The sequence below is a fragment of the Ovis aries genome, chromosome 23 (assembly GCF_016772045.2).
Source record: "Ovis aries strain OAR_USU_Benz2616 breed Rambouillet chromosome 23, ARS-UI_Ramb_v3.0, whole genome shotgun sequence".
Taxonomy (NCBI): Eukaryota; Metazoa; Chordata; class Mammalia; order Artiodactyla; family Bovidae; genus Ovis; species Ovis aries.
Window position 1 is genome coordinate 41,092,706 of NC_056076.1, and position 23,371 is coordinate 41,116,076.

The following is a 23,371-nucleotide window of genomic DNA, read 5'->3' on the forward strand; positions in this document are numbered from 1 at the left end:
AGTTGCCTCAACTTTTAATCCTTCAGGGACAGGGTTGGGGGTGTATTTATGTTATGGATGGGAGAAAGTGCTAAAACCTGGAGGGAAGTTTGTCCTGTCTCGAGAGTCCCTGATGGACCTCTAGGCGGCGCTCTGCTAGCCCAGAAGTTCACATACGTGTGTCATGTGTGATGCATTGTAAGTGAAAAATGACTAAGTGCCTTGAAAGTAAAAATCAGGAATGGGGACTGTGGGAATACTTTGGTATGTTCAAATATCCAACCTGAGAATACAATGTTGGGAGCTGAGCAACCAAAACTCTGCAAATCTATGTGTCTGTGTGTGCTGTGTGTGTGTGTGTGTGTGTGTGTGTGTGTGTGTGTACAGAGCTTCCCATAATCATGTGTTCAGAAAAAAATCAGTCATGTTTGCCTTTTATAAATTCTTTTTTGGGGGCCATACCTCACAGCATGTGGGGTCTTAGTTCCTGGACCAGGAATCGAACCTGCACCCTTTGCAGTGGGAATGTGGAGTCTTAGCCACTGGACCACCAGGGAAATCCCACCTTTATAAATTCTAATGAGTGGCATTGAACAGTACAAATCACTCTCTTCTTTTTTCCACTCTTAACATTATGTTTTTAGGTCAGGCCATCAGATTCCATCGTATAAGTACACTACATTGTAGTTTTGTATTCGTCTATGAATATTTAGTCCCCCTAAGCCCCAGTCTCTCTCTATGACAGACATGGCTGCAGGACACACCTGTGTGCGTGTGTGCACGCGCATGCCTTTGCATGCAGTTTGTGAAAACCTGGGCGAGGTGTATTCTTACAGGCAGAGTTGCTGAGATGTCGGGTAGAAACAGTTTTACAAAATGCTGCCAAATTGTTATGAAAGGTGTCTGCCCAGTTACACACCCACCAGCAGTGCATAGACATTTGAGTTGCCCATATCCTGGCCCCAGGTTGATATTGTCAGACATTACATCTTTGACAATCCCAGAGATGGTGGCTTGCTTTATTTTTAGGGTCCTTGGCTTTAAAGAAAAATTGGCTCATTCAGACCATTCTGGATCTCTGCTGAAGCATGCGTGTGTGCTAAATCGCTTCAGTCGTGTCTGACTCTGTGACCCTGTGGATTGTAGCCTGCCAGGCTCCTCTGTCCATTAGATTTCCCAGGCAAGGATACTGGCGTGGGTTGCCATGCCCTTCTCCAGGGGATCTTCCCAACCCAGGGCTTGAACCTGCGTCTCATGTCTCCTACATTGGCAGGCGGGTTCTTTGCTGCTAGTGCCAGCCTTTCTGCTGAAGGTCCCCAGCCAAACCCACGGGAGTGTGGTTATAGCTGTGCTGATGCTAGAAATAAAAACACTTGCAGGAATGCCTGCTTTTACTGTGTGGGCTGAGACACGCGCCAGCGATCACTTCACACAGGAGTCACAGGCAAGCCTGGGTGGCTGTTCTCCACTGGGCTCTCATGACACCGTTGTTTGATTCCACCCCAAAGGGTCTTGCTCTCTGAGATCTTTATCTGGTGTCCCAGTTCAAGCTCAGCAATCATCTTGCTCATTACCCCGTCAGGACGTGCCTATTGTAACTCGGTACTTGGCCTTTTCTTCTGTCAGCAATACTAGTGAATTCAACAAGAATTTTGGTCCCTTTTTTCTGAAAAGGCAAAAAAAAAAAAAAAAAAAAAAGGAACAGTGCTGTCCCTAATGGAAACAGCAGGGCAAATTCAAGAAGCAGAATATAATTACCTGAGTTGGAATTTGGTCAAGTTTGTTCAGAGTCATAGCCTCAGGCTTGGAAAAGTGCCCTGAGATCCTCTTAGGTGCATGAACGTTCAGGGCCTCTGATTCACCTCTCACCAGGAGAGAAGTCAGACGGACCTACTGTGTGCTGAGCCATTTCCTGGAGCAAACCTCACCACGCAGCAGGTATCTCTGCTGCCCTGGGTGCAGGAGCAGAGGCCTCTGGCCAACAGAATGGCTCCTGAAGTGGACCCCCTCCCATCTGGCAGGATTCTAGTCACTGCCTTCAGTAGGAGAGAAAGACTTAATGCTTCCCCCTCCATCAGAGCCTTCCTGAAATGCGTCTCCCACAGTTCAATGCATTCTTCCCAAGACCAGCTGCCTGCAGCCACAGAAATGGTGTTTATGTCTCTCCTTTGGAGAATACCGTTTCTGATACCTAATTGGCTCTACAAACTGCTGTTAGGAGATACAGAATCGCAAAACAGCCTGTGTCCCAAGGTGATGGATGCTGCAACGGTGTGTTGAACTGTGAGCTTTAAACGGTCTTGATGATGGCCTTTCTGTCGTTATCTTCTCCTGAATTGCTAAGTTTATGGGGAAAACATGCAAATAAAGATTTTAAAGAAGGCAGTCGTTTGGTCTTAAAATGGAAAGCTTTATAGTTTGTATTCTAGGGGATTTCCTATCAGGGTTTCTAAATAATAATCAATTATTTTGAAATGCTGAGGCTCATTAAATTTACATCGTGAAGGAGCATAAATATTTCATATCCAAAATTCTGCTTTCCCCAAAGATGTAAAACTGCTGAACTTTATTTACTTCACTCTAAAGGCTCCTGTTTGGATTCATATAGGTTTATGAGCAGGCATTATGACAGTTTTTTAAAAGTAGCTGTTCTGTTAAGGGTGTACAGTTGCTCATAAAATTGATTTTCGCGTAGTGACAGTACGATGCCGGATCGTTTTGAAATGCGGAAATGGCTCTGCAGTAGCTTCGCACCACTTCTGATGAACATAGATAATTTCTGTATTTGGTGTGCATGCTAAAGCTATATTTTGAATTTGGTTCAATAATCCTGGTAGGAGAAACTGAAGAAGCAGTTTTTTCAGCTTCATAGTATTGTCTCCTGTTTATAAGCAGGTTGTAACTTAGGCATATGTGGGTATTATTATTATTATTACCTTGTGGTGCTGGTATGTATTTTTATATCTGATAAGCTATGCAGCATTTTAACATCACATATCATTCCATTCATCCTCTCAAAGTTGTGTGAGAGCATGGAATGTTTTTCCTTTTACTCGGGCCTTCTAATATTTCCTTCATTAGTGTTTGCAGTCTTCAAGGTACAAACTGAACTTCTCTCATTAAATATATTCCTGTGTTTTCATTTTGATACTGCTCTGCAGGAGCCTGGTGTGCTACAGTACATGAAACTCCACTTGGCAACTGAGAAGCAACAACAAATAAATGGAATTGCTCTATTAATTTCATTATTAGATTGTTCATTACAAGTGTATAGAAACACAGCTGATTTCTGTACGTTGACCTTGTATCCCGAGACCCTGTTGAACTTACTTATTATAAGCGCTAATTGTTTTTTGTAGATCCTTAGAATTTTCAAGACCCGCGATCTTTAGGTTTAGTTTTATACCCTATTGTTCAGCCTGGGTGCCTTTTACTCATTTTCCTGCCTACTTGCTGTGGCTGGAACCTCCTGTACAGTGCTGAGTACAAGTGGAGAGAACAGACATCTTTGTTGTGTTCATGTCTTTGGAGGGAAATTTCCAGCCTTTCACCATGAAGTGTTATGTTAGCTGTGAGTTTGGGTTTTTCACAGATGCTCATTATCAGGAAGGACATTCTGTTATATTCCTGCTTTGTTGGGTGTTATTTAAAAATCAGTCATGAAAGGCTGTTGGATTTTAGCCAGTGCTTTTCCTTTACCTATATAGGAGAGGAGAAAGTTTTTCTTGGCCTTCCTAGGGTCACTGACAGGGTTTGAAAATTAAACTGACAAAGACAGATAAATGGGAGAAAAGCATATAGATACACTTCCTGTATGTTTTATGCGACACGGGAGCCTCATAAGGAAATGGAGACATGCACAGACAGACCTGAGTGTGTTCATGCTGGTTTTCATGAAGAGTGCACGTTCATGGAGGAATGTGGTGTGGTGTAGACAATGCTGTGAGTGTGGTCAGCTGAGGAAGACCCAGCAAGGCGTGTGTCTTCACTTTCTTTTCCACCTTTGTCCTTAGAGATAGGGAGCTCCTTTCCTCTGGGCACTGGGAGGCATCTGTCACACGAGGGCTTTATGGCCTATTTCAAGGGAGAAGGGAAGGAAAGGTCAGAGTGACCTTCTTGCTTCTGCTGTTTTCTCAGACTCTTTCAGCTTAATATATTCGGTGTACCCAGGTGCCGTGTTTTCGGTAGCATTTCCTGAACTCCATTAACTATCAGATTACGATATAGTTTTTGTCTTTTATTCTACTGGTGTATTTTATTATTATATTGATTGATTTGGGGATGTTAAATCAACCTAGCACTCTTAGGATGAATCTCATTGGGTTATAGTGTACAATCTTTTTTTAAAATTAATTTACTTTTTAATTGAAGGATAATCGCTTTACAGAATTTTGTTGTTTTCTGTCAAACCCCAACATGAATCAGCCATAGGTATACATATATCCCCTCCCTTTTGAATCTCCCTCCCATCTCCCTCCCTATCCCTCCCCTCTCGGTTGATACAGAGCTCCTGTTTGAGTTTCCTGAGCCATATAGCAAATTCCCATTGGCTATCTGTTTTACATATGGTAATGTAAGTTTCCATGTCACTCTTTCCATACATCTCACCCTCTCCTCCCCTCTCCCCATGTCCATAAGTCTATTCTCTATGTCTGTTTCTCCATTGCTGCCCTGAAAATAAATTCTTCAGTACCATTTTTCTAGATTGTGTATATATGTGTTAATATACAATATTTATCATTTTCTTTCTGACTTACTTCACTCTGTGTAATAGGCTCTAGGTTTATCCACCTCATTAGAACTGACTCAAATGTGTTCCTTTTTATGGCTGAGTGATATTCCATTGTGTATATGGACCACAACTTCATTATCCATTCATCTGTCGATGGACATCTAGGTTGCTTCCATGTTCTAGCTATTGTAAACAGGGCTGCAGTGAACAATGGGATACCTATGTCTTTTTCAATTTTGTCTTATAGCATACATTCTTTGTTACTTGTTGTCACATAACACCTTAAATACAAAGATATTTGCATATATGATTCCTTCAGTTGTGAAATCCAAAAATTATACAGAATCATGCCTCATTATTATTCTGCCAATTTTAACAAGTAATAATGAAAAAGATTGCAAAAACCCTCATAAACCTATGTGCCATATATTGGACAAAATGAATGCAAAATCTAAGACATTTCTGTATTACTACTTCACAGTATGAAGTAAGTCAGCAATTTCTTTAAACACTTAAGAAATGTTGAGTTCATAATATGGCATTCTTGATTCAAATTTATTCTTATTTTATAAAACAAAATTAATTTTTCAATCATATTTATTTGCATACTCAAACATTGCCTACTTTCAAATTTAGATTTTTATGAAGACATCAAACTGTGTGATTAAAATGAGAATAACAGTGACAAATTAAAAAACTGGAACTATTTTCTGAATTATGTTTGTTGAATAAAGGCAGACCCAATAAAGGCATTGTTTGAGAAATGCACAGAACTCAGAACTGTTGTTTCATTTTAAAGGTAAGAAGTTAACTTCGGTTTTTCTCCAATGGACTATCATTTTTCTTCAATATACAGTGACTAATAAAAGTTATCTTTACATAGTGGCTCACTTATTTTTCTGTGATAAGAATGTTGAGTCTGTTTTTCATCTTGACAGATTATTCCATTAAGATCCATTCTTACAGGACTGCACTGTTGGTTCAGTGGGTAAGATTCACTGAACCAACTGCCCTGTTGGTTCAGTGGGTAAGACTCCAATGCGGGGGACCTGGGTTTGATTCCTGGCACAGCCAAATAAATCAAATTGTCTTACAAAAAGATCTATTCTTACCTTACAAGTGAAACAAAAGTAGCTTTGTCTTGAAACATGTTTGTTAAGAGCTTTCTGCTCACAAGAGTTACTTGGCCTTTGTGACCCTATTACTTTGCTCATGTAGTAGAGGTAATAATAATAATAGTGTTTTCCTCAAAGGGTAAATGTAAGGATTAAATGAGTTAATGTACATAATGAACTTAGAACAGTGCTTAGCACATTTCTAAGACCTCAGTAAATGTTAGCTGTTATTATTATGCCTGAATTCTGATTGGCCCACTAGAATGAATTAACTGCAGATTGTAACTCTAAGTAGAAATACTGATTGGTTTCTTAGATGGGATAATTTAGCAGTGTCTGTTTTAAAAGTTAAAAAAAAGGTTTGCAAATAGATTGTTTTCAGATAGTACTGGGTGTTCTCTTTAGCAGAAGTTGGCTCTTTTGTTTGTGATGATGTGCTGCACAAATAGAAGTGTTGACTGTGCATTCTGGCAGGCAGGCATGGCCCCGGCCCATCTCAGCCTTGCCATTACGTTAAAATGTAAATGAAAAGACAAAGGGGTCAGGACACAGTCTACCTGTTGTCCATTTCAGTTTGCACTTTGATCTTGCAAATTACCATTCTCTGATTTTGTTGTTAGCATTTGGTAGCAGGCTTTGAAGAATCGATGATACGAGACATCTACAGAAAGGTTTGCATCCTGGTCAATGATAACTCCTGGCTTTGGAATCAAAGGCTGATGTGAGATCAGTTAATAACTGAAAACCTCTATTCTTTAAAAAGTTATCTTAAAGTCAGGAACAAGACAAGGGTGTCCACTTTCACCGCTACTATTCAACATAGTTCTGGAAGTTTTGGCCACAGCAATCAGAGCAGAAAAGAAATAAAAGGAATCCAAATTGGAAAGAAGAAGTAAAACTCTCACTGTTTGCAGATGACATGATCCTCTACATGGAAAACCCTAAAGACTCCACCAGAAAATTACTAGAGCTCATCAATGAATATAGTAAAGTTGCAGGATATAAAATCAACACACAGAAATCCCTTGCATTCCTATACACGAATAATGAGAAAGTAGAAAAGAAATTAAGGAAACAATTCCATTCACCATTGCAACGAAAGAATAAAATACTTAGGAATATATCTACCTAAAGAAACTAAAGACCTGTACATAGAAAACTATAAAACACTGATGAAAGAAATCAAAGAGGACACTAATAGATGGAGAAATATACCATGTTCATGGATTGGAAGAATCAATATAGTGAAAATGAGTATACTACCCAAAGCAATTTACAAATTCAATGCAATCCCTATCAAGCTACCAGGCACATTTTTCACAGAACTAGAACAAATCATTTCAAGATTTGTATGGAAATACAAAAACCTCGAATAGCCAAAGCAATCTTGAGAAAGAAGAATGGAACTGGAGGAATCAACTTGCCTGACTTCAGGCTCTACTACAAAGCCACAGTCATCAAGACAGTATGGTACTGGCACAAAGACAGACATATAGATCAATGGAACAAAATAGAAAGCCCAGAGATAAATCCACACATATGGACACCTTATCTTTGACAAAGGAGGCAAGAATATACAATGGAGTAAAGACAATCTCTTTAACAAGTGGTGCTGGGAAAAACTGGTCAACCACTTGTAAAAGAATGAAACTAGATCACTTTCTAACACCGCACAAAAAATAAACTCAAAATGGATTAAAGATCTAAATGTAAGATCAGAAACTATAAAACTCCTAGAGGAGAACATAGGCAAAACACTCTCAGACATAAATCACAGCAGGATCCTCTATGATCCACCTCCAGAATTCTGGAAATAAAGCAAAAATAAACAAATGGGATCTAATTAAAATTAAAAGCTTCTGCACAACAAAGGAAACTATAAGCAAGGTGAAAAGACAGCCTTCTGAATGGGAGAAAATAGCAAATGAAGCAACTGACAAACAACTAATCTCAAAAATATACAAGCAACTTATGCAGCTCAATTCCAGAAAATAAACGACCCAATCAAAAATGGGCCAAAGAACTAAATAGACATTTCTCCAAAGAAGACATACGGATGGCTAACAAACACATGAAAGATGCTCAACATCACTCATTATTAGAGAAATGCAAATCAAAACCACAATGAGGTACCACTTCACACCAGTCAGAATGGCTGCGATCCAAAATCTGCAAGCAATAAATGCTGGAGGGTGTGGAGAAAAGGAACCCTCCTACACTGTTGGTGGGAATGCAAACTAGTACAGCCACTATGGAGAACGGTGGAGATTCCTTAAAAATTGCAAATAGAACTACCTTATGACCCAGCAATCCCACTGCTGGGCATACACGAGAAACCAGAATTGAAAGAGACACATGTACCCCAATGTTCATCGCAGCACTGTTTATAATAGCCAGGACATGGAAACAACCTAGATGTCCATCAGCAGATGAATGGATAAGAAAGCTGTGGTACATATACACAATGGAGTATTACTCAGCCGTTAAAAGAATTCATTTGAATCAGTTCTGATGAGATGGATGAAACTGGAGCCGATTATACAGAGTGAAGTAAGCCAGAAAAACACCAATACAGTATACTAACACATATATATGGAATTTAGGAAGATGGCAATGACGACCCTGTATGCAAGACAGGGAAAGAGACACAGATGTGTATAACGGACTTTTTGGACTCAGAGGGAGAGGAGAGGTGGGATGATTTGGGAGAATGACATTCTAACATGTATACTATCATGTGAATTGAATCGCCAGTCTATGTCTGACGCAGGATGCAGCATGCTTGGGGCTGGTGCATGGGGATGACCCAGAAAGTTGTTATGGGGAGGGAGGTGGGAGGGGGTTCATGTTTGGGAATGCATGTAAGAATTAAAGATTTTAAAATTTAAGAAATAAAAAACTAAAATTTAAAAAAAAAAAAAAAAGTTATCTTAGTAAGAAGCAACAGAGTATGGCAGAAATGAAAAAAAAATAGAAGAGTTCTACCAAAAAACCTCTTAATATTCATGGAAGATATTTAGTTTTTAGAACTCCTGCAGATTTTAGAGGAAAACTGGCATAGCATTTTGAAAGGGTACCCAGGAGACAAATGGGCCTATAAATTTAGAGAGAAAAAGAGAATTTTTCTTTTTGAGTACGGGCTAGATTGGAATTTTCCACTCTACTGGTGCTCTACCTGTGTTCCAATTAAGGTGGTTTGGCAAGGTTCAGAGCACGCAGCTCAGCGTGGAACTGAAACTTTTCTGGCTGTAGATCTCTTTTTCTTGGGATCTTTTCCAGTTTCTAGTGATAGATCACTTATTTTAAATAATAATGAACATTTTTGAGGCTAAGTACCAGGCACACAGAATGTCTTCTCCTGGCAGCATCTTCTTTGATCTTTATCCCAACTCTATGGAATACGTACTTAAAAAAAAAAAAAATCCCAGTTTTGCAAATTGAAAAAAAAATCCACTAAGGCTTGGGTTTAGGAACTTTTGCATCTATTCAAAGGCAGTGAGAGCCTGAGCTTGAACATATATATGCTGAAAGTGAAGTGAAAGTGTTAGCCACTCAGTCCTGTCTTTGTGGCCCTAAGGACTGTAGCTTGCCAGGCTCCTCTGTCCATGGAATTCTCCAGGTGAGAATACTGGAGTGGGTAGTCATGCCCTTCTCTAGGGGATCTTCCAAACCCAGGGATCAAACCTGGCTTTCCTGCTTTGCAGACAGATTTTGTACTGTCTAGGCCACAAGGGAAGCCCATATGCTGAAACTCCAACCTTAAAATAGTATTAGCCTTCAATTGCTTCCCAACCAAAAATATTTGTAGGGTTTATAGCACTAGGTGAGGAGAATCCAGGCGTCTTAAACCTCTGGAAAGATTATCTGTACCTTTAATGTTTATCGAAAAACTTTACAAATGCCTTTAGTAGGAATCTTAACCTTCTTGATCTTGGAGGAAACTGATCTGGAACGAAGAATTCCACAGTCTCTTTGTCGTATTTACCCTGGTGGGTGAGTTACTATCTTCTGTTCATGTCAATTAATTCTGTTAATTGAAAATGATAATTTGCTTATAAAAGGGTTTATGCTTAGTGGGTTTTTCTGTCTTCATCTGGTTTCCATTTTGAGGTATGGCGTTATTATTTTAGCCAGATGACCTTTTTTCCTGGAAGTCTTCATCTCAACCAAGAAACACTGTTGCCCCAACCAAAGACAGCCAATCCATTCCAAAGCAGTGTGTGTTTGATCAGTTGCTCAGTCGTGTCATACTCCTTGTTGACCCCATGGTCTGTAAACGCCAGACTCCTCCGATCATAGGATTTTTCAGGCAAGAATACTGGAGTGAGTTGCCATTTCTTCCTCCAAGAGATCTTCCAGACCCAGGGATTGAACTCGTGTCTCCTACTTCTGCATTGGCAGGTGGATTCTTTACCGCTGAGCCATTGTTCCAGAGGCACCCACACCCCCCGCCCAATACATTTGAACAAAGGTATCAGTTCCTTAGACGCTAACCTTATTGTGCAGATAATAAGCCCTGGAGTCTTTGAGAAAGCCATATTGAACATCAGATCCTTTCTAAAGGAGAAAAGATAAGCCCCATTCTGAGCAGCATGTCTTAATAAGGATGAAGATAAAGAAATAATGTCACACAGTCATACTTTGGCCAGCAAATTAAAAATGTAAGTTATAACCTAAAAGAACTCCTAATATAATTATAAAACTGTATTGATAAATCAGTTTTTCTATGCCTTTCTCTTTGGTTCAGTAGCCACTGCTAGAAACAGGGCCCTTAGGAAAGCAGCCTTCCAGGGCAGCTTTACTGTGCATGGACAGACCTATGGCAGAACCAGTGACAGTTCCGATATTCCTGCTATTTATTATTGTTAGGTAAGCTGATGAAGCAGAGCACATATATTTAATCAAATTCTTCAAAAAAAATGCAGAAATTAATATGTAACATTTTTGAGGGGTGGTTAAAAAAAAAAGCATCACATGCCCTGCTGGTAGAAATGCAGTTTGTTATACACTTGAAGGAAAGCAGTTCAGCAACTTGTGTCTAAAGTCTTTTAAAAATGCTTCTTTTTGTCTTAGTAATTCGATTTCTAAAAATTTACCCTAAGGAAAAAAACAAAAAGTCTACATGAGGATTTAATTATGAACTCTTGTGTCTTGGCATTATGTTTAAGAAACTCAGAGGTCCAAAGTAAAGGAATGTTCCAGTTAACTTTTTTATGTTCATATGATATATACGTGTGTGTGTGTGTGTGTGTGTGTGTGTGTGTGTGTACTCTTTGCGACCCCATGGAGCCTGCCAGGTTCCTCTATCCGTGGATTTTCCCAGGCACGAATACTGGAGTGAGTAGCCATGCTCTCCTGCAGAGAATCTTCCCAACTCAGGGATCGAACCCAGGTCTCTTGTGTCTCCTGCATTTCGGGTGGAGTTTGTTTGTTTGTTTGTTTGTTTACCATTGTGCCACCTAGGAAGCCCGTATATATGTAAGGATTTCACGACCTTGACATTATTGACATTAGGAGGGGTAATTCCTTTCTGTGGAGGCTGTCTTGTGCGTTGTAGAATATTAACACCATTGCTGACCTCTGCACACTGGGTTCCAGCAGCATCTGCCCCGCCACCTCCCCTACGCCTGTTGTGACAAACAAAAATGTCCCAGATATCATCAGATGTTCTCTGGGGGGGGAGGTGACACGATCCCTGATTGTGAACTACAACTTTTTCTAATAGTTTTAGGTAAATCTTTAACAAGGAAAATGCTCACAATAGCTTGTTAAATTTTTTTCAGAAGCGCGCAGTAGTCACAAAAAGGTAAATAGATACCAATAGACTAAGTTAAAGGATGTAATTTCTTTAATGGCCAAGGCCTGCTCTAATAATTTTATGCAGAACCAGGATCTCCCACCAGACCTCAGAGCCACCCATAAATAGCGTAACTGCCGGGTACTGGAAGCTTCTGTTGTTGTTACAGTAGGATTTTTTGTTTCATCTTCATTTCTCTGCTTCTGATGATCACCCCCCTTTTGTATCTGTTCTCTGATATGGTTTTTATCTGCCTCCTTACTTAGTACAAATAAGCAATCTATAGGAACATTCCTGGAGTCACTGTGAGCCTTGGTGGATCTAAGTGGGTATTTACCAGCCTCTCTCAGAAGGCCCAAGCTTAGGTCTGCAGACAGGTGTCTCCGCCACAGGTTAGCAAATGCTTTCCATTTAAAAATCATAAAGTGTACAGGCTTCCTCGATTGCTCAGCAGGTAAAAGAATTTGCCTGCAATGCAGGAGGCACAGGAGATGTGGGTTCCATCCCTGAGTTGGGAAGATCCTTTGGAGAAAGAAATGGCAACACACACCAGTATCTTCACCTGGAAAACCCCATGAGCCAAAGAGCCTGGCGGGCTACAGTCCATGAGCTCAAAAAGAATCGCATGATAGATAGTGCAGAAAAGCATACCTATTTCCAAAGCTGCTTCTTAAAGGTAAATTTATATACGATTAAGAAACAAAGTAGTTAGAAAATTCTAAATTCAGGTTTTTAATTTAAATTTCAGTTCAGTTCAGTTCATTTGCTCAGTCATGTCCAACTCTTTGCGACCCCATGAATTGCAGCACGCCAGGCCTCCCTGTCCATCACCAACTTGCGGAGTTCACTCAAACTCACGTCCATTGAGTCAGTGATGCTATCCAGCCATCTCATCCTCTGTCATCCCCTTCTCCTCCTGCCCCCAATCCCTCCCAGCATCAGGAGTCTTTTCCAATGAGTCAACTCTTCCCATGAGGTGGCCAAAGTACTGGAGTTTCAGCTTTAGCATCAGTTCTTCCAAAGAACACCCAGGACTGATCTCCTTCAGAATGGGCTGGTTGGATCTCCTTGCAGTCCAAGGGACTCTAAAGAGTCTTCTCCAACACCACAGTTCAAAAGCATTGATTCTTCAGCGCTCAGCTTTCTTCACAGTCCAACTCTCACATCCATACATGACCACTGGAGAGACCATAGCCTTGACTAGACGGACCTTTGTTGGCAAAGTAATGTCTCTGCTTTTGAATATACTATCTAGGTTGGTCATAAGTTTCCTTCCAAGGAGTAAGCATCTTTTAATTTCATGGCTGCAGTCACCATCTGCAGTGATTTTGGAGCCCAAAAAAATAAAGTCTGACACTGTTTCCAATATGTTATTTCTTTAATTTTAATGTTTATTATCGAAAGTGTTTTCTAAAGGTAAAAAATTACTTTAATCAAAAATCTTAGGAAAAAGAATGGAATTGATTTTAAATACATTGGACATCTTTTAATATTTTAGTTCATATTGGTAGGAGGGATAGGTAAATGAAGCTGATCTAGGTAAGTCATTTCAGGAGGCAGTTTGGATTTGGATACAAATAAAGTATCCTATTTTTCAGCAGTTCAGAAACAGGCTGTAACATTAGAAAAAGGGAAAACAATATGTGTGGCCCACCCTTGCTCTTTGAAAATAACGATCCTGACATGCCTGATAAAGAATGAACTTAAAATTTCAAGATTGAAATTCATTTTCTGTAAATGACTTTAGTCTGTGGGAAACTTATTCTTGATGCTGCAAACTGAATGTTTTTTAGCTTTCCCTGTGTGCCAGTTAGAAAGTGCGGAAGCCTTTGAAAGGCTGCAGATCTCTAGGGGAGAGGTCACTCTGGGAAGAAAGACTTTCCTTGCATTCCTGCCTCCCTAGGGGAGCGGAGGGTGAAAAACTCTGCAGCCCCACAACACCTGGATGAGCCCTTCTGAGTGAGAGAAGCTAAGGGAGCTCAGTTATAGAGCATAAGGAAAAAGAGGAGTTTTGAGAATGCTGGCAGCCTTGGAGGGTAAGGAGGGAGAAAAGAAGGATCTCAGGTGGCATACAGGGTAGGAAGCCAAGGTCTAAGACAAGCATGAGCAGCACATGGACATTTTGCCATGGATTTTTTAAGGGAGACTTTTTTCATCAGTAATCAAAGAAAGGAGAATTTAATAATGGTGAGTCTTTTCATGCAAGGAAGTAAACATATTTTTAGCACTGACCGTGGTATGGACTGTCTTGTGCATTGCAAATAAGAATATATATTATCAGTACCTTTGAAAGTAAAAGTGAAGTCGCTCAGTCGTGTCTGACTCTTTGCGACCCCGTAGACTGTAGCCTGCCACTCTCCCCTGTCCATGGGATTTTCCAGCCAAGAGTACTGGAGTGGGTTGCCATTTCCTTCTCCAGAGGATCTTCCCAACCCAGGGATCAAACCTGGGTCTCCCGCATTGTAGGCAGACGCTTTACTGTCTGAGCCACCAGGGACGTCCTATCAGTACCTTTATGTCTTTTTAAATAGAAATATAGTTGATTTACAATGTCATGCCAATCTGCTGCACAGCACGGTGACTCCCTTATACATATATATATGTTCTTTTTTAATGTCCTTTTGCATTATGGTTTATCCCAAGAGAGTAAATTTTTTTTTAAAATTTCTAGTAGCTTAACTATATGGGGATATATCCTGGGTGATACTCAAAATAATTAGCAACCCTTCAGCACAGACTGGAGGGACCCTGGGTTTAACCAGGTGGGTTGACAGTGCCCAAGTGGTCATGAAAGATGGTTACACACCCAGCATTTTGTGTTAGGAAGCCAGTATGTGGGAGTGACCTGCAGCCAGAGGAAGAGGTGGGAGGACAGGAGAGGGTACCACCAGTGAGATGCCCCGACAGAGGACAAGTGATGGTGCAGAGGTCTGACTGCAAGCTGAGGGAATCCATGCAAGCTTTATGGAAAGAACGGCAATGGGGAGGGGCCTTGAAAGGAGCTTGAATTCCAACAGTCAGACCGGGAGCCATGCCTGGTGGGATGCAGAGCCCGGGAAAGGCATTCACCTAGTTACAAAGCCGTGTTGCCTAGCGGGCAGCATCTGAGCTTTGGAACTGGCCAGACCCAAGTTTCCACTCCATGTCTGGCTCTCACTGGCTAAGTACCCACAAGTAAAATGATGGAAAAAAACCTTCCTCAGAGAACACATGTGAGTCATCAATAGAAAAGTTTCTGCCCCATGAAATGCTCCCAAAAAAATGTTACCTTTGGCCACTTTTTGAAAACAATGGTTCTTTCAGCTTCTTGGGAACAAAGAGTTAGAAAAAGAAACTTGATGCAAGGACTTTTGCACAGATCTTTAAAATTTAACCATAAACTTGTGCTGTTCTTGACTAAGGGGAATTTGGTTAAGTTAATGAGAAATAGTTTATAAGCTTCTAAGTGAATATAATAGTATTAGAGACAGTGACCCACAGTTATACTGCTGTTTTAGAAATTACTGAGGACATTTTGCATGCCAGGCATCATGAACGCATTGTTGCAGTTATTGCTGGTCTTCAAATGAGTAATGGGGGTTTCCTCTGTGTTATTGGTATTAAACTACATTTTTCTTTGTTCTTAGATAGTAATTCACTTTCACTCCTAATTGTGCTTTTCTAAGTCTTTATTGAATTTGTTACAGTAGTGCTTCTGTTGTTTTTATGTTCTGGTTTTTTGGCAGAGAGGCTTGTGGGATTTTAGCTCCCCAAACAAGGATTGAACCCCTGCATTGGAAGGAGAGGTCTCATCTACTGGACTGCTAAGAGAAGCCCCCTAATTATGTTTTTCACAGGCTAATGTTAGTGCTATATATCATTTTTCGGTGCCCAGGAGTGGTGGACCATTCTTTGAAAGGTGTGATCCAGAGACACGTTGGCTGGCAAGGCATAAACAATGCCTTCTAGCTGTTGTTCAGATTTCTCTATTTCTCCCAGAAAACATCACCATCCTGTTTTCTTCTTATCTACTCCCTAACCTCCCCCTCCCCCACCTCTTGCTTCTCTTTCACTCTATCCTTGTACTGGTAAGAGAGTGTTTTCCTAAAAGGAGAAGTTATCATAAAATTTATTTCCCAACCCATCCCTCCAGTTCCTCGATGGATGTTTTCAGTGTGCTACTGAAACGGATCTGTGCTTCTCAGATCAAATAGAACGATGCTTTGTTTAAACAGGTGTCCCCTATGGACAATGCATGTTCTGAAACTTAATGCTATTTAGCAGTTGGAAGCATTCTTCCTCCTTGAATTGGAAATAAGAATCAGTAAAACCCGCCATGCTGTAGCCGTTCCAGTGTAATTTCGCAGAGTCTGTCTATGGGGAGAGTATTTTGGTCGCTGGGAAATATTACATGAGGAGTGCTGCATACCAATTAGTTGTATTAAAATATATATTACTCACAGCTCCGTACTTGGCTTAAAAAGTTTCCTTGACAACATCATTTAACTTCTTACTGTTCTTTTCATGCTCCTAGTATAAATATCTAATATGTTTTTGTTCAAAACATCAATTAGGCCTCAGTGTAATCTTTATTAATACAGATCTGTTATTACAAGAAGACTGCTGAGCTATGATAATTTGCACAGCAGGGACCATAAAATATCTTCTTTCCGTCTGGTTCTATCCCAGAATGCCTGGCTGTTAGAGAACACAGCAGATCTTTCCAGAACCTCTTTTACAGGCGTAATGAAATCTTTAAAGCTCTTAGTAGCAAAGGCATTCTTTTCTTCAAAGGTAAACAAAAGGGAAAGGCCCGAAATTGCAGGCAGATTTGAAAAGACCCACACGGGTTCAGACCTCCACTTTCAACATCTTTCCTTCTTTGTCTTCCTGCAGCCAGGACGCCCCACTTCCTGCGGATTCAGAATGTGGAGGTCAACGCTGGCCAGTTTGCCACCTTCCAGTGCAGCGCCATCGGCAGGACCGTGGCTGGAGACAGGCTCTGGCTACAGGTATAGTAACTCACGTTCATGGTTCAGAGTGAGTCCAGTGGGCAGAGAGCCTGTCCCTGGGGAGGGCCCTGGAGATCTGGTTAGTGTCAGGACACCAGCAGGGAGGAAGAGGATACTCTGAGCAGTCTCCCCAGTACTTCTCTTGCTTCCACAGTGTGTAGCCAGGTAACAAAGAGTTCGAGACAAGTTCAATGTTATTCTTCATAAACCTTGCTGGGAATTTGTGGTTTTGCCCTTGCTTCTACTTAGCCATCTTGTTTGGACGATCTGGTTACTGAGTTACTTTTAGAGCAAGATGTTAGAGTCCAAAATATAATACCTTCTCCCTGTTCATCCTCTTGATAAAAACCCAAAGAATCACATGGGCATGTCATACACAAACTTATAGGCATTTTTGTTAATTTTCAGCTCCCTAGCCATAGGCCTAAACCTAGAAATTAGTAACACATCTTTTACTTTTGACCATTTTTATTTGTTTTTGTTCTGTTTTGTTTAGTCGCTAAGTCTTGTCTGACTTTTTGCGACCCCATGGACTATAGCCCACCAGGCTCCTCTGTCCATGGGATTTCCCAGCAAAAATACTGGAGTGGAGTGGGTTGCCATTTCCTTCTCCAGGGGAATCTTCCCAACCCAGCAATTGAACCTGGGTCTTCTTCATTGGCAGGCAAATTCTTTACCACTGAGCCACCTGGGAAGCCCTTTGAGCATTTAAGTAGACATTTCATTGTTGTTGATGCTGATGTTTGGCAGAAACCAACAAAATTCTGTAAAGCAATTATCCTTCAATTTAAAAATAAATACATTATTTTTTTTAAAAAAAGTAGATGTTTTTAGTGTCATCATCACTTTTGTGTCTTGTTTTCTTGTCTTGCAAACTCTACCATCTGTATTTTGCACAGCCAGTAGTTTCATGGACAGATCAAGGGTCTCAGGAATTCTGACCAAATGAGATTAAGTGACCTGACCCCTCTAACCAGTTTGCCATCCACTTATTTAGACTCTAGGTTTGGTTTCCCCCATAGAACTCTCCAGTTTCATTCTTGTTGCTTCTTGCTGTGCATTGGTCCACAGGCTGCTCATTCCCCACCTTGACTCATGTTGATTTCACCCCTCTTTCCTTAGGGATCCTATAGTGGGTTTTGGTTTGGTTTGGTTGTTTATTTTAGTTTGCTATGGACCTGCTTTGTATTCTGACCCTTCTGTGCATCTGTTCCACTCCACCTGGGCTTCTGTTCCACGCCTGCTGACTTCTCAGTACACATCACTCTCCACCTACCCTTGTCTCCTTCTGCAGCATAGCAACAATCATCATGTGTCACATTTGCCTGATGCCCTATAAAATGTAAAGGTTTCCCAAGTGATGACAGTGGTAAAGAACCACCTGCCGATGCAGGCGATGCAGATTTGATCCCTGGGTTAGCAAGATCCCTTGGGGAAGGAAATGGCAATCCACTCCAGCATTCTTGCCTGGAGAATGCCATGAACAGAGAAGCCTGGCGGGCTGCAGTCCATGGGGTCACAAAAAGTCAGACATGACTGAGCATGGACACGTGCTATAATTTTTAAATCCTGTATTCTTTGGATCATCACAACTGAAGTCAATGGTCATTGTTTTTCCTCCTCCATTTCTGGGGGAAATGAAAAACAGCCAACTGTGCTATCCCCAGATTTGTCAGCAGGACAATGACAAATGGGAACACATTCTGGAAGAGATACCTTAAATGCTTTGGGGGTCCTCTGACATCCGTGACTGCATGTTGCTCTGCAGCTTTCGAGAAGGGTTGTGTCAAGAAGGGGTTGATGACAAAGACAGAAGTGGGATGACTTTGAAATTCTTAGTGACAATGAGATTGTCCTGGACTCAGCCTGTTATTTGGCTTGTGAGTCTTTGTGTTGTTCGAATATTTTAGTGTTCAATAATTTATTTCCTCTGTTTGGATAGGCATTTATTTTATTAATAGCGGCTGAAATAAGACAAGTGTCTTTTGCTTGCAAGGATGGCTTCTATTAACCTGGATTTGTATGAGATGGTTCCAGCAGCATAAGGGTTTGTGGCGGGGGGTGGTTTTACAGAGTCCTCCTGCTCTCCTGCCTGGGCCTGAGTCTTTGCTTCAGGCCTTTCTTCACAAGTCGTGGGGAGAAGCAGCCCTGGAAAACTAGACAAAATCCCTCTGGCCTTGGAGGTATGAATATAGGCTTTTCTTCCTTCTTCCTCTAATGTTACAACACTTAAAAAAAATGCTTTTCTGCATCTCAATTCACTTGGCTCCTCAAAGTAATTCTAAGATTCAGGTGGAAAATTAAATGAAAGATTGTTTTAAATTTTTCTGTCACTTGAATCTTCCCAGTAGTAAGTCAAGCAGGGTGCAGCATGCTTGGGGCTGGTGCATGGGGATGACCCAGAGAGATGTTGTGGGGAGGGAGGTGGGAGGGGGTTCATGTTTGGGAACGTATGTAAGAATTAAAGATTGTAAAATTTAAAAAATAAAAAACTAAAAAAAAAAAAATTTTTAAAAAATTTAAAAAAAAGAAATGAATAGGACATCCTTTATTTGGGGAACATCCTTTATTTGAGAGTTCCCTGGACAACAGGGAGATCAAACCAGCCAATCCTAAAGGAAATCAACTCTGAATATTCATTGGAAGTACTGATGCTGAAGGTGAATCTCCAATACTTTGGCCACCTAATGTGAAGAACTGATTCTTTGGAGAAGACCATAATGCTGGGAAAGATTAAAGGCAGGAAGAGAAGAGGGCAACAAAGGATGAGATGATTGGATGGCATCACCAGCTCAATGAACATGAGTTTGAACAGACTCTGGGAGATAGTGAAGAACAGGGGAGTCTGGCATGCTGCAGTCCTTGGAGTCGCAAAAAGTTGGACACGACTTAGCAACTGAACAAAAACAACATCATTGTGAAGTGTGATCATTTATACTTACATTACACAGTAATTTGCATTGCATCTTTTGAATTCTACCATAATGCATTTTTCAGAGTTTCATGTTGCACCCCTTGGCTCTGTACTTTTTTATGAGTTTGAGGTGCAGGATGGTTGACAGTCACGAAGGTAGATGGCATACCTGGAAATAATCCTGTTTCTTCATTTCTACTCCAGATTAATTCTACTCCGCTGTGCTGGCTGCTTATATCCAGACCTAGGTGAATAGTCTGTGTGCACTTACCACTCTGTTAGAAGGATTTGGATGTAACTGACATCACATGATTTACATCCAGGAGGCATCTTGACAAAAAAAAAAAAAAAAAAAGTCCATCTGTACAATGTGTACATCTTGATCCACATCTATGAAAAATAGCCAGTGGTTTGATTGCTTAAAAATATAGATTAAATATAATCAATGCCAGAGTCTTTCTCAAAAACATAACACACATAAATCTGAGGATGACACTAATGAAGAAGTGTTTATGGTTAACAGATGGACCCCATCTGCTTCCATCTTCTCCATCTCATCCGTGGGCCAGGCAGGTTATTGCCAGCATGGAGCTGGTCTTTCTAGAATACAGAACAACAAAATAAAACACAGCTCATGAGCCTCACTTATTACAGCTGCAAAATACTTAAAACACCTTCCAGACAGTGTGCAAGAGGAAGACAGCATCTATCAAAGTATTTTTATGTGATAAAAAAGAAACCGACGTGCATTGAATCTGCTGAGTATCCTTGCTGTGTACTATCAGATGTGGTGATCTTTGCATGAACCTGGGCTGTAACTGTGGGAGACTCTCAAATGAAACAGATTTGGAAAGCCATTCAAGTAACCAAAACAAGAGCATGCATTTCTTGTTGTTATCAACTTTCTGATCACTTGTGGAGCCTACAGTTTGAAATATCCTAGAGTCTGTTTATGTATAAGATTCTGAGAAAATAGAATTTTAGATGTTCTTTTTTATACTTAGATATTATTTGCTGATGGTATCAATTTCTGAGTTATATATGTTCATACAGTCATTGACCCTTTGAGCCACATGTAATTATATTAGAATTACTGTTGTTCTTTCTGAAATATTTAAAATTTTGTTTATCTCCATAGGCTTATCTTGGGAATTAGTATTTATAATACCTCTTTCAGCTTTTCAGTAAATCACCAAAGCACTGTAACAAAAATACTGTAGACTGGGAGGCTTAACCAACAGACATTTATCTCTCACAGTTCTGGGGGCTGGCAGTCTTAAGATCCGGAACCAGCATGCGTGTTCTTGGAGAGGACCAGCTCATGGGTCTGCAGACCAACAACTTCTTGCTGCATAGTCATGTGCGTCCTCTGGGCTCTTCCTCCCCTTGTAAGGGCCTCCATCCCACCCTTCGGGCTCCACACGCACAACCTCATCTCAACCTCATCTGAACATTGAGTGTTAGTCGCTCAATTGTGTCTGACTCTTTGTGACTCTATGGACAGTAGCCTACCAGACTCCTCTGCCCATGGGATTCTCCAGGCAAGACTACTAGAGTGGTTCCCTTCTCCAAAGGAATCTTCCCCACCCAGGGATCAAACCCGGGCCTCCCACATTGTAGACAGATTCTTTACCATCTGAGCCACCAAGGAAGTACATCTCAACCTAGCTGGCTTCCAAAAGCCCCATCTCCATTACAGTCGCAGTGGGGAGCAGCCCTCATCATATGAATACGGAGGAGGATGGAAACATTGCGATCTACAGGACTCAGCCACCACAGCAGACTCAGATGTGGGTGCGAAATGAAGGTGATCCAGCTTCCAGGACAGATGCGAGAAAACAAGGAGGTGGTGGAAAGGCTTTTTCTTTTAATTTTTTAAAAAATTAATCCATTTATTTTTAGCTATGCTGTGTCTTTGTTTCTGCTCAGGCTTTTCTCTAGTTGTAGAGAGTGGGGGCTACTCTTTAGTTGCTATGCACAGGCTTCTCACTGCAGTGGCTTGTCTTGTGGAAAATGGACTCTAGAGCACAGACTCGGTAGTTCTGGTGTACAGCCTTAGTTGTGCGGTATGTGGGATCTTCCCAGACCAGGGATCGAACCCATGTTTCCTTCATTGGCAGGCAGATTTTTTTTTTTACCACTGAGACCCCAGGGAATCCTTGAGATGCCTTTTCAAAGGTAGATGGATGGAAGCTGTGATCAAGCCCAGGACTGTGCATTGGGTGAATGGCAGCTGGTGAAAGAAACCTGGAAAATCATCCTTTTCTCTCCATCAATTTTAAATGACTCACTTTTTAGCACTACAGAATTATGTAAAGCCTGAATTTGGAACAATCTTCAAATTAAATTCCACAATTATTAATGAAAAAACAAGCTCAGAAGATATAGAGAACTTTACATACTCATCTGTCCAATTGTTATATGTATTGTAGATAGTTCTGTTTTGTTAGTAAAAGTCAATTATATGTATAAATATATTTGCTTATTATAAATGACTAAATTCTGTCACTTGGACATTTTTCTCCACTGATTGACTGACCTTGTATTTCAGATATTAGCCTGTTAACCAAATAGTCTCAGATTTACTGTGAAAATATCAGCATTAACTTTAGAACCATCATTTTGTTGTTATTCAGTTGCTCAGTCATGTCCAGTTCTTCGCGACCCCATGGACTGCAGTGGACCACAACTCCAGCCTTTGTTCAGCAATTTTTTTTTTCTCTTAACTGATCCCTATGAGAATTCTTTTATGCGCCCATTTACAGAATAAAGATGTAACTGGGTCTCGGAAAGTTTCAGAGATTTTTGCATTGACTTGTTGCTAGTAAGAAGAACTGTGAGCCAAGCCATCTAAGTCCAAAATCTTTGTTCTTAACTGTAATGCCTCTTGCATAGAATGATGATCCAGATCTTTCTTCATGGACTCATAATCATCAGTTGGCAATTTAAGTGATACCTACCTTTTATCGGCATTTAAGATGAAAATTATGGGCTCCGCAGGGGGTGCTAGTGGTAAAAAATCTGCCTGCCACTGCAGGTAGACATAAAGAGGTGTTGGCTTGATCCTTGGGTCAGGAAGATCCCCCAGAAGAGGGCATGGCAACCCACTCCAGTATTCTTGCCTGGGAAATCCCATGGACAGAAGAGCCTGGCAGGCAATAGTCTATGGGGTCGCAAAGAGTAGGGCAACTGAAGCAATTTCACACACACAAGATAAAAATTGTATTCATGTGTGTGGAATGTTGCCTTGGCTTTTGTGTTTCGGGATGTGTGTATTTGGTCAACATTTCTTGGTGGCTTTTAGTTTCCTTTACAGATTGTGAGGGGAAAAAAAAATCACAGCTGTATATCAGAATGATTTTGTTATTATATATAAAAACTGTAAAATGATTTGAAAGGGAGTCAAATTATGGTTCCCTTGTCAAGCCTAACTTACGTGTTTTAGACCCTGTATATTAAAGCATAAATTTAATATCACTTACTGTCATAGAAAATACCAGGAAGGCACAAAAAGGACTGTCTTCAGTTGCTGTAGGAACCATTGGCTCCTTAAAGTTTTTTTTTTTTTCTTAAAGTTTTGAGTGGTTGAAATCACATCCATTATTGTTTTAGTCAGTTCAGTATCCATTTATATGATATAATATTGAATATTCAGCCTGAAACCACCGACAACCTTGAAAGCTTACATCATATCTTTTAACTGATATGATTTTGGATTACCTCCATTTAAACGTGAAGGTTTCTTTCACATGGATGAAATAGTAGGACATGTCTATGGAGATTCTGGGAGAAATTCATTAAAAATTGTACACTGTGGTATTACCTGCCTCAGTCAAAGAAGGT

At 40.6% G+C, this 23,371-nt stretch overlaps 1 protein-coding gene and 1 long non-coding RNA gene across 9 annotated transcripts in view; both read left to right on the forward strand.

Moving 5' to 3' along the window:
- Nucleotides 1-23,371, forward strand: part of PTPRM (protein tyrosine phosphatase receptor type M) — a 656,058-nt gene that overhangs the window by 257,424 nt on the left and 375,263 nt on the right. For all 8 annotated transcript variants that reach the window (XM_042239325.2, XM_042239328.2, XM_042239326.2 and 5 more), the window contains exon 5: nucleotides 16,499-16,614. In XM_042239325.2, the coding sequence (XP_042095259.1) occupies nucleotides 16,499-16,614 (116 nt within the window). The remainder of the gene's footprint in view (nucleotides 1-16,498; nucleotides 16,615-23,371) is intronic.
- LOC132658503 (uncharacterized) lies at nucleotides 10-10,917 on the forward strand. Its single transcript, XR_009598230.1, has 2 exons — nucleotides 10-6,599; nucleotides 8,761-10,917. It is a non-coding gene; the product is annotated as an uncharacterized LOC132658503 (long non-coding RNA).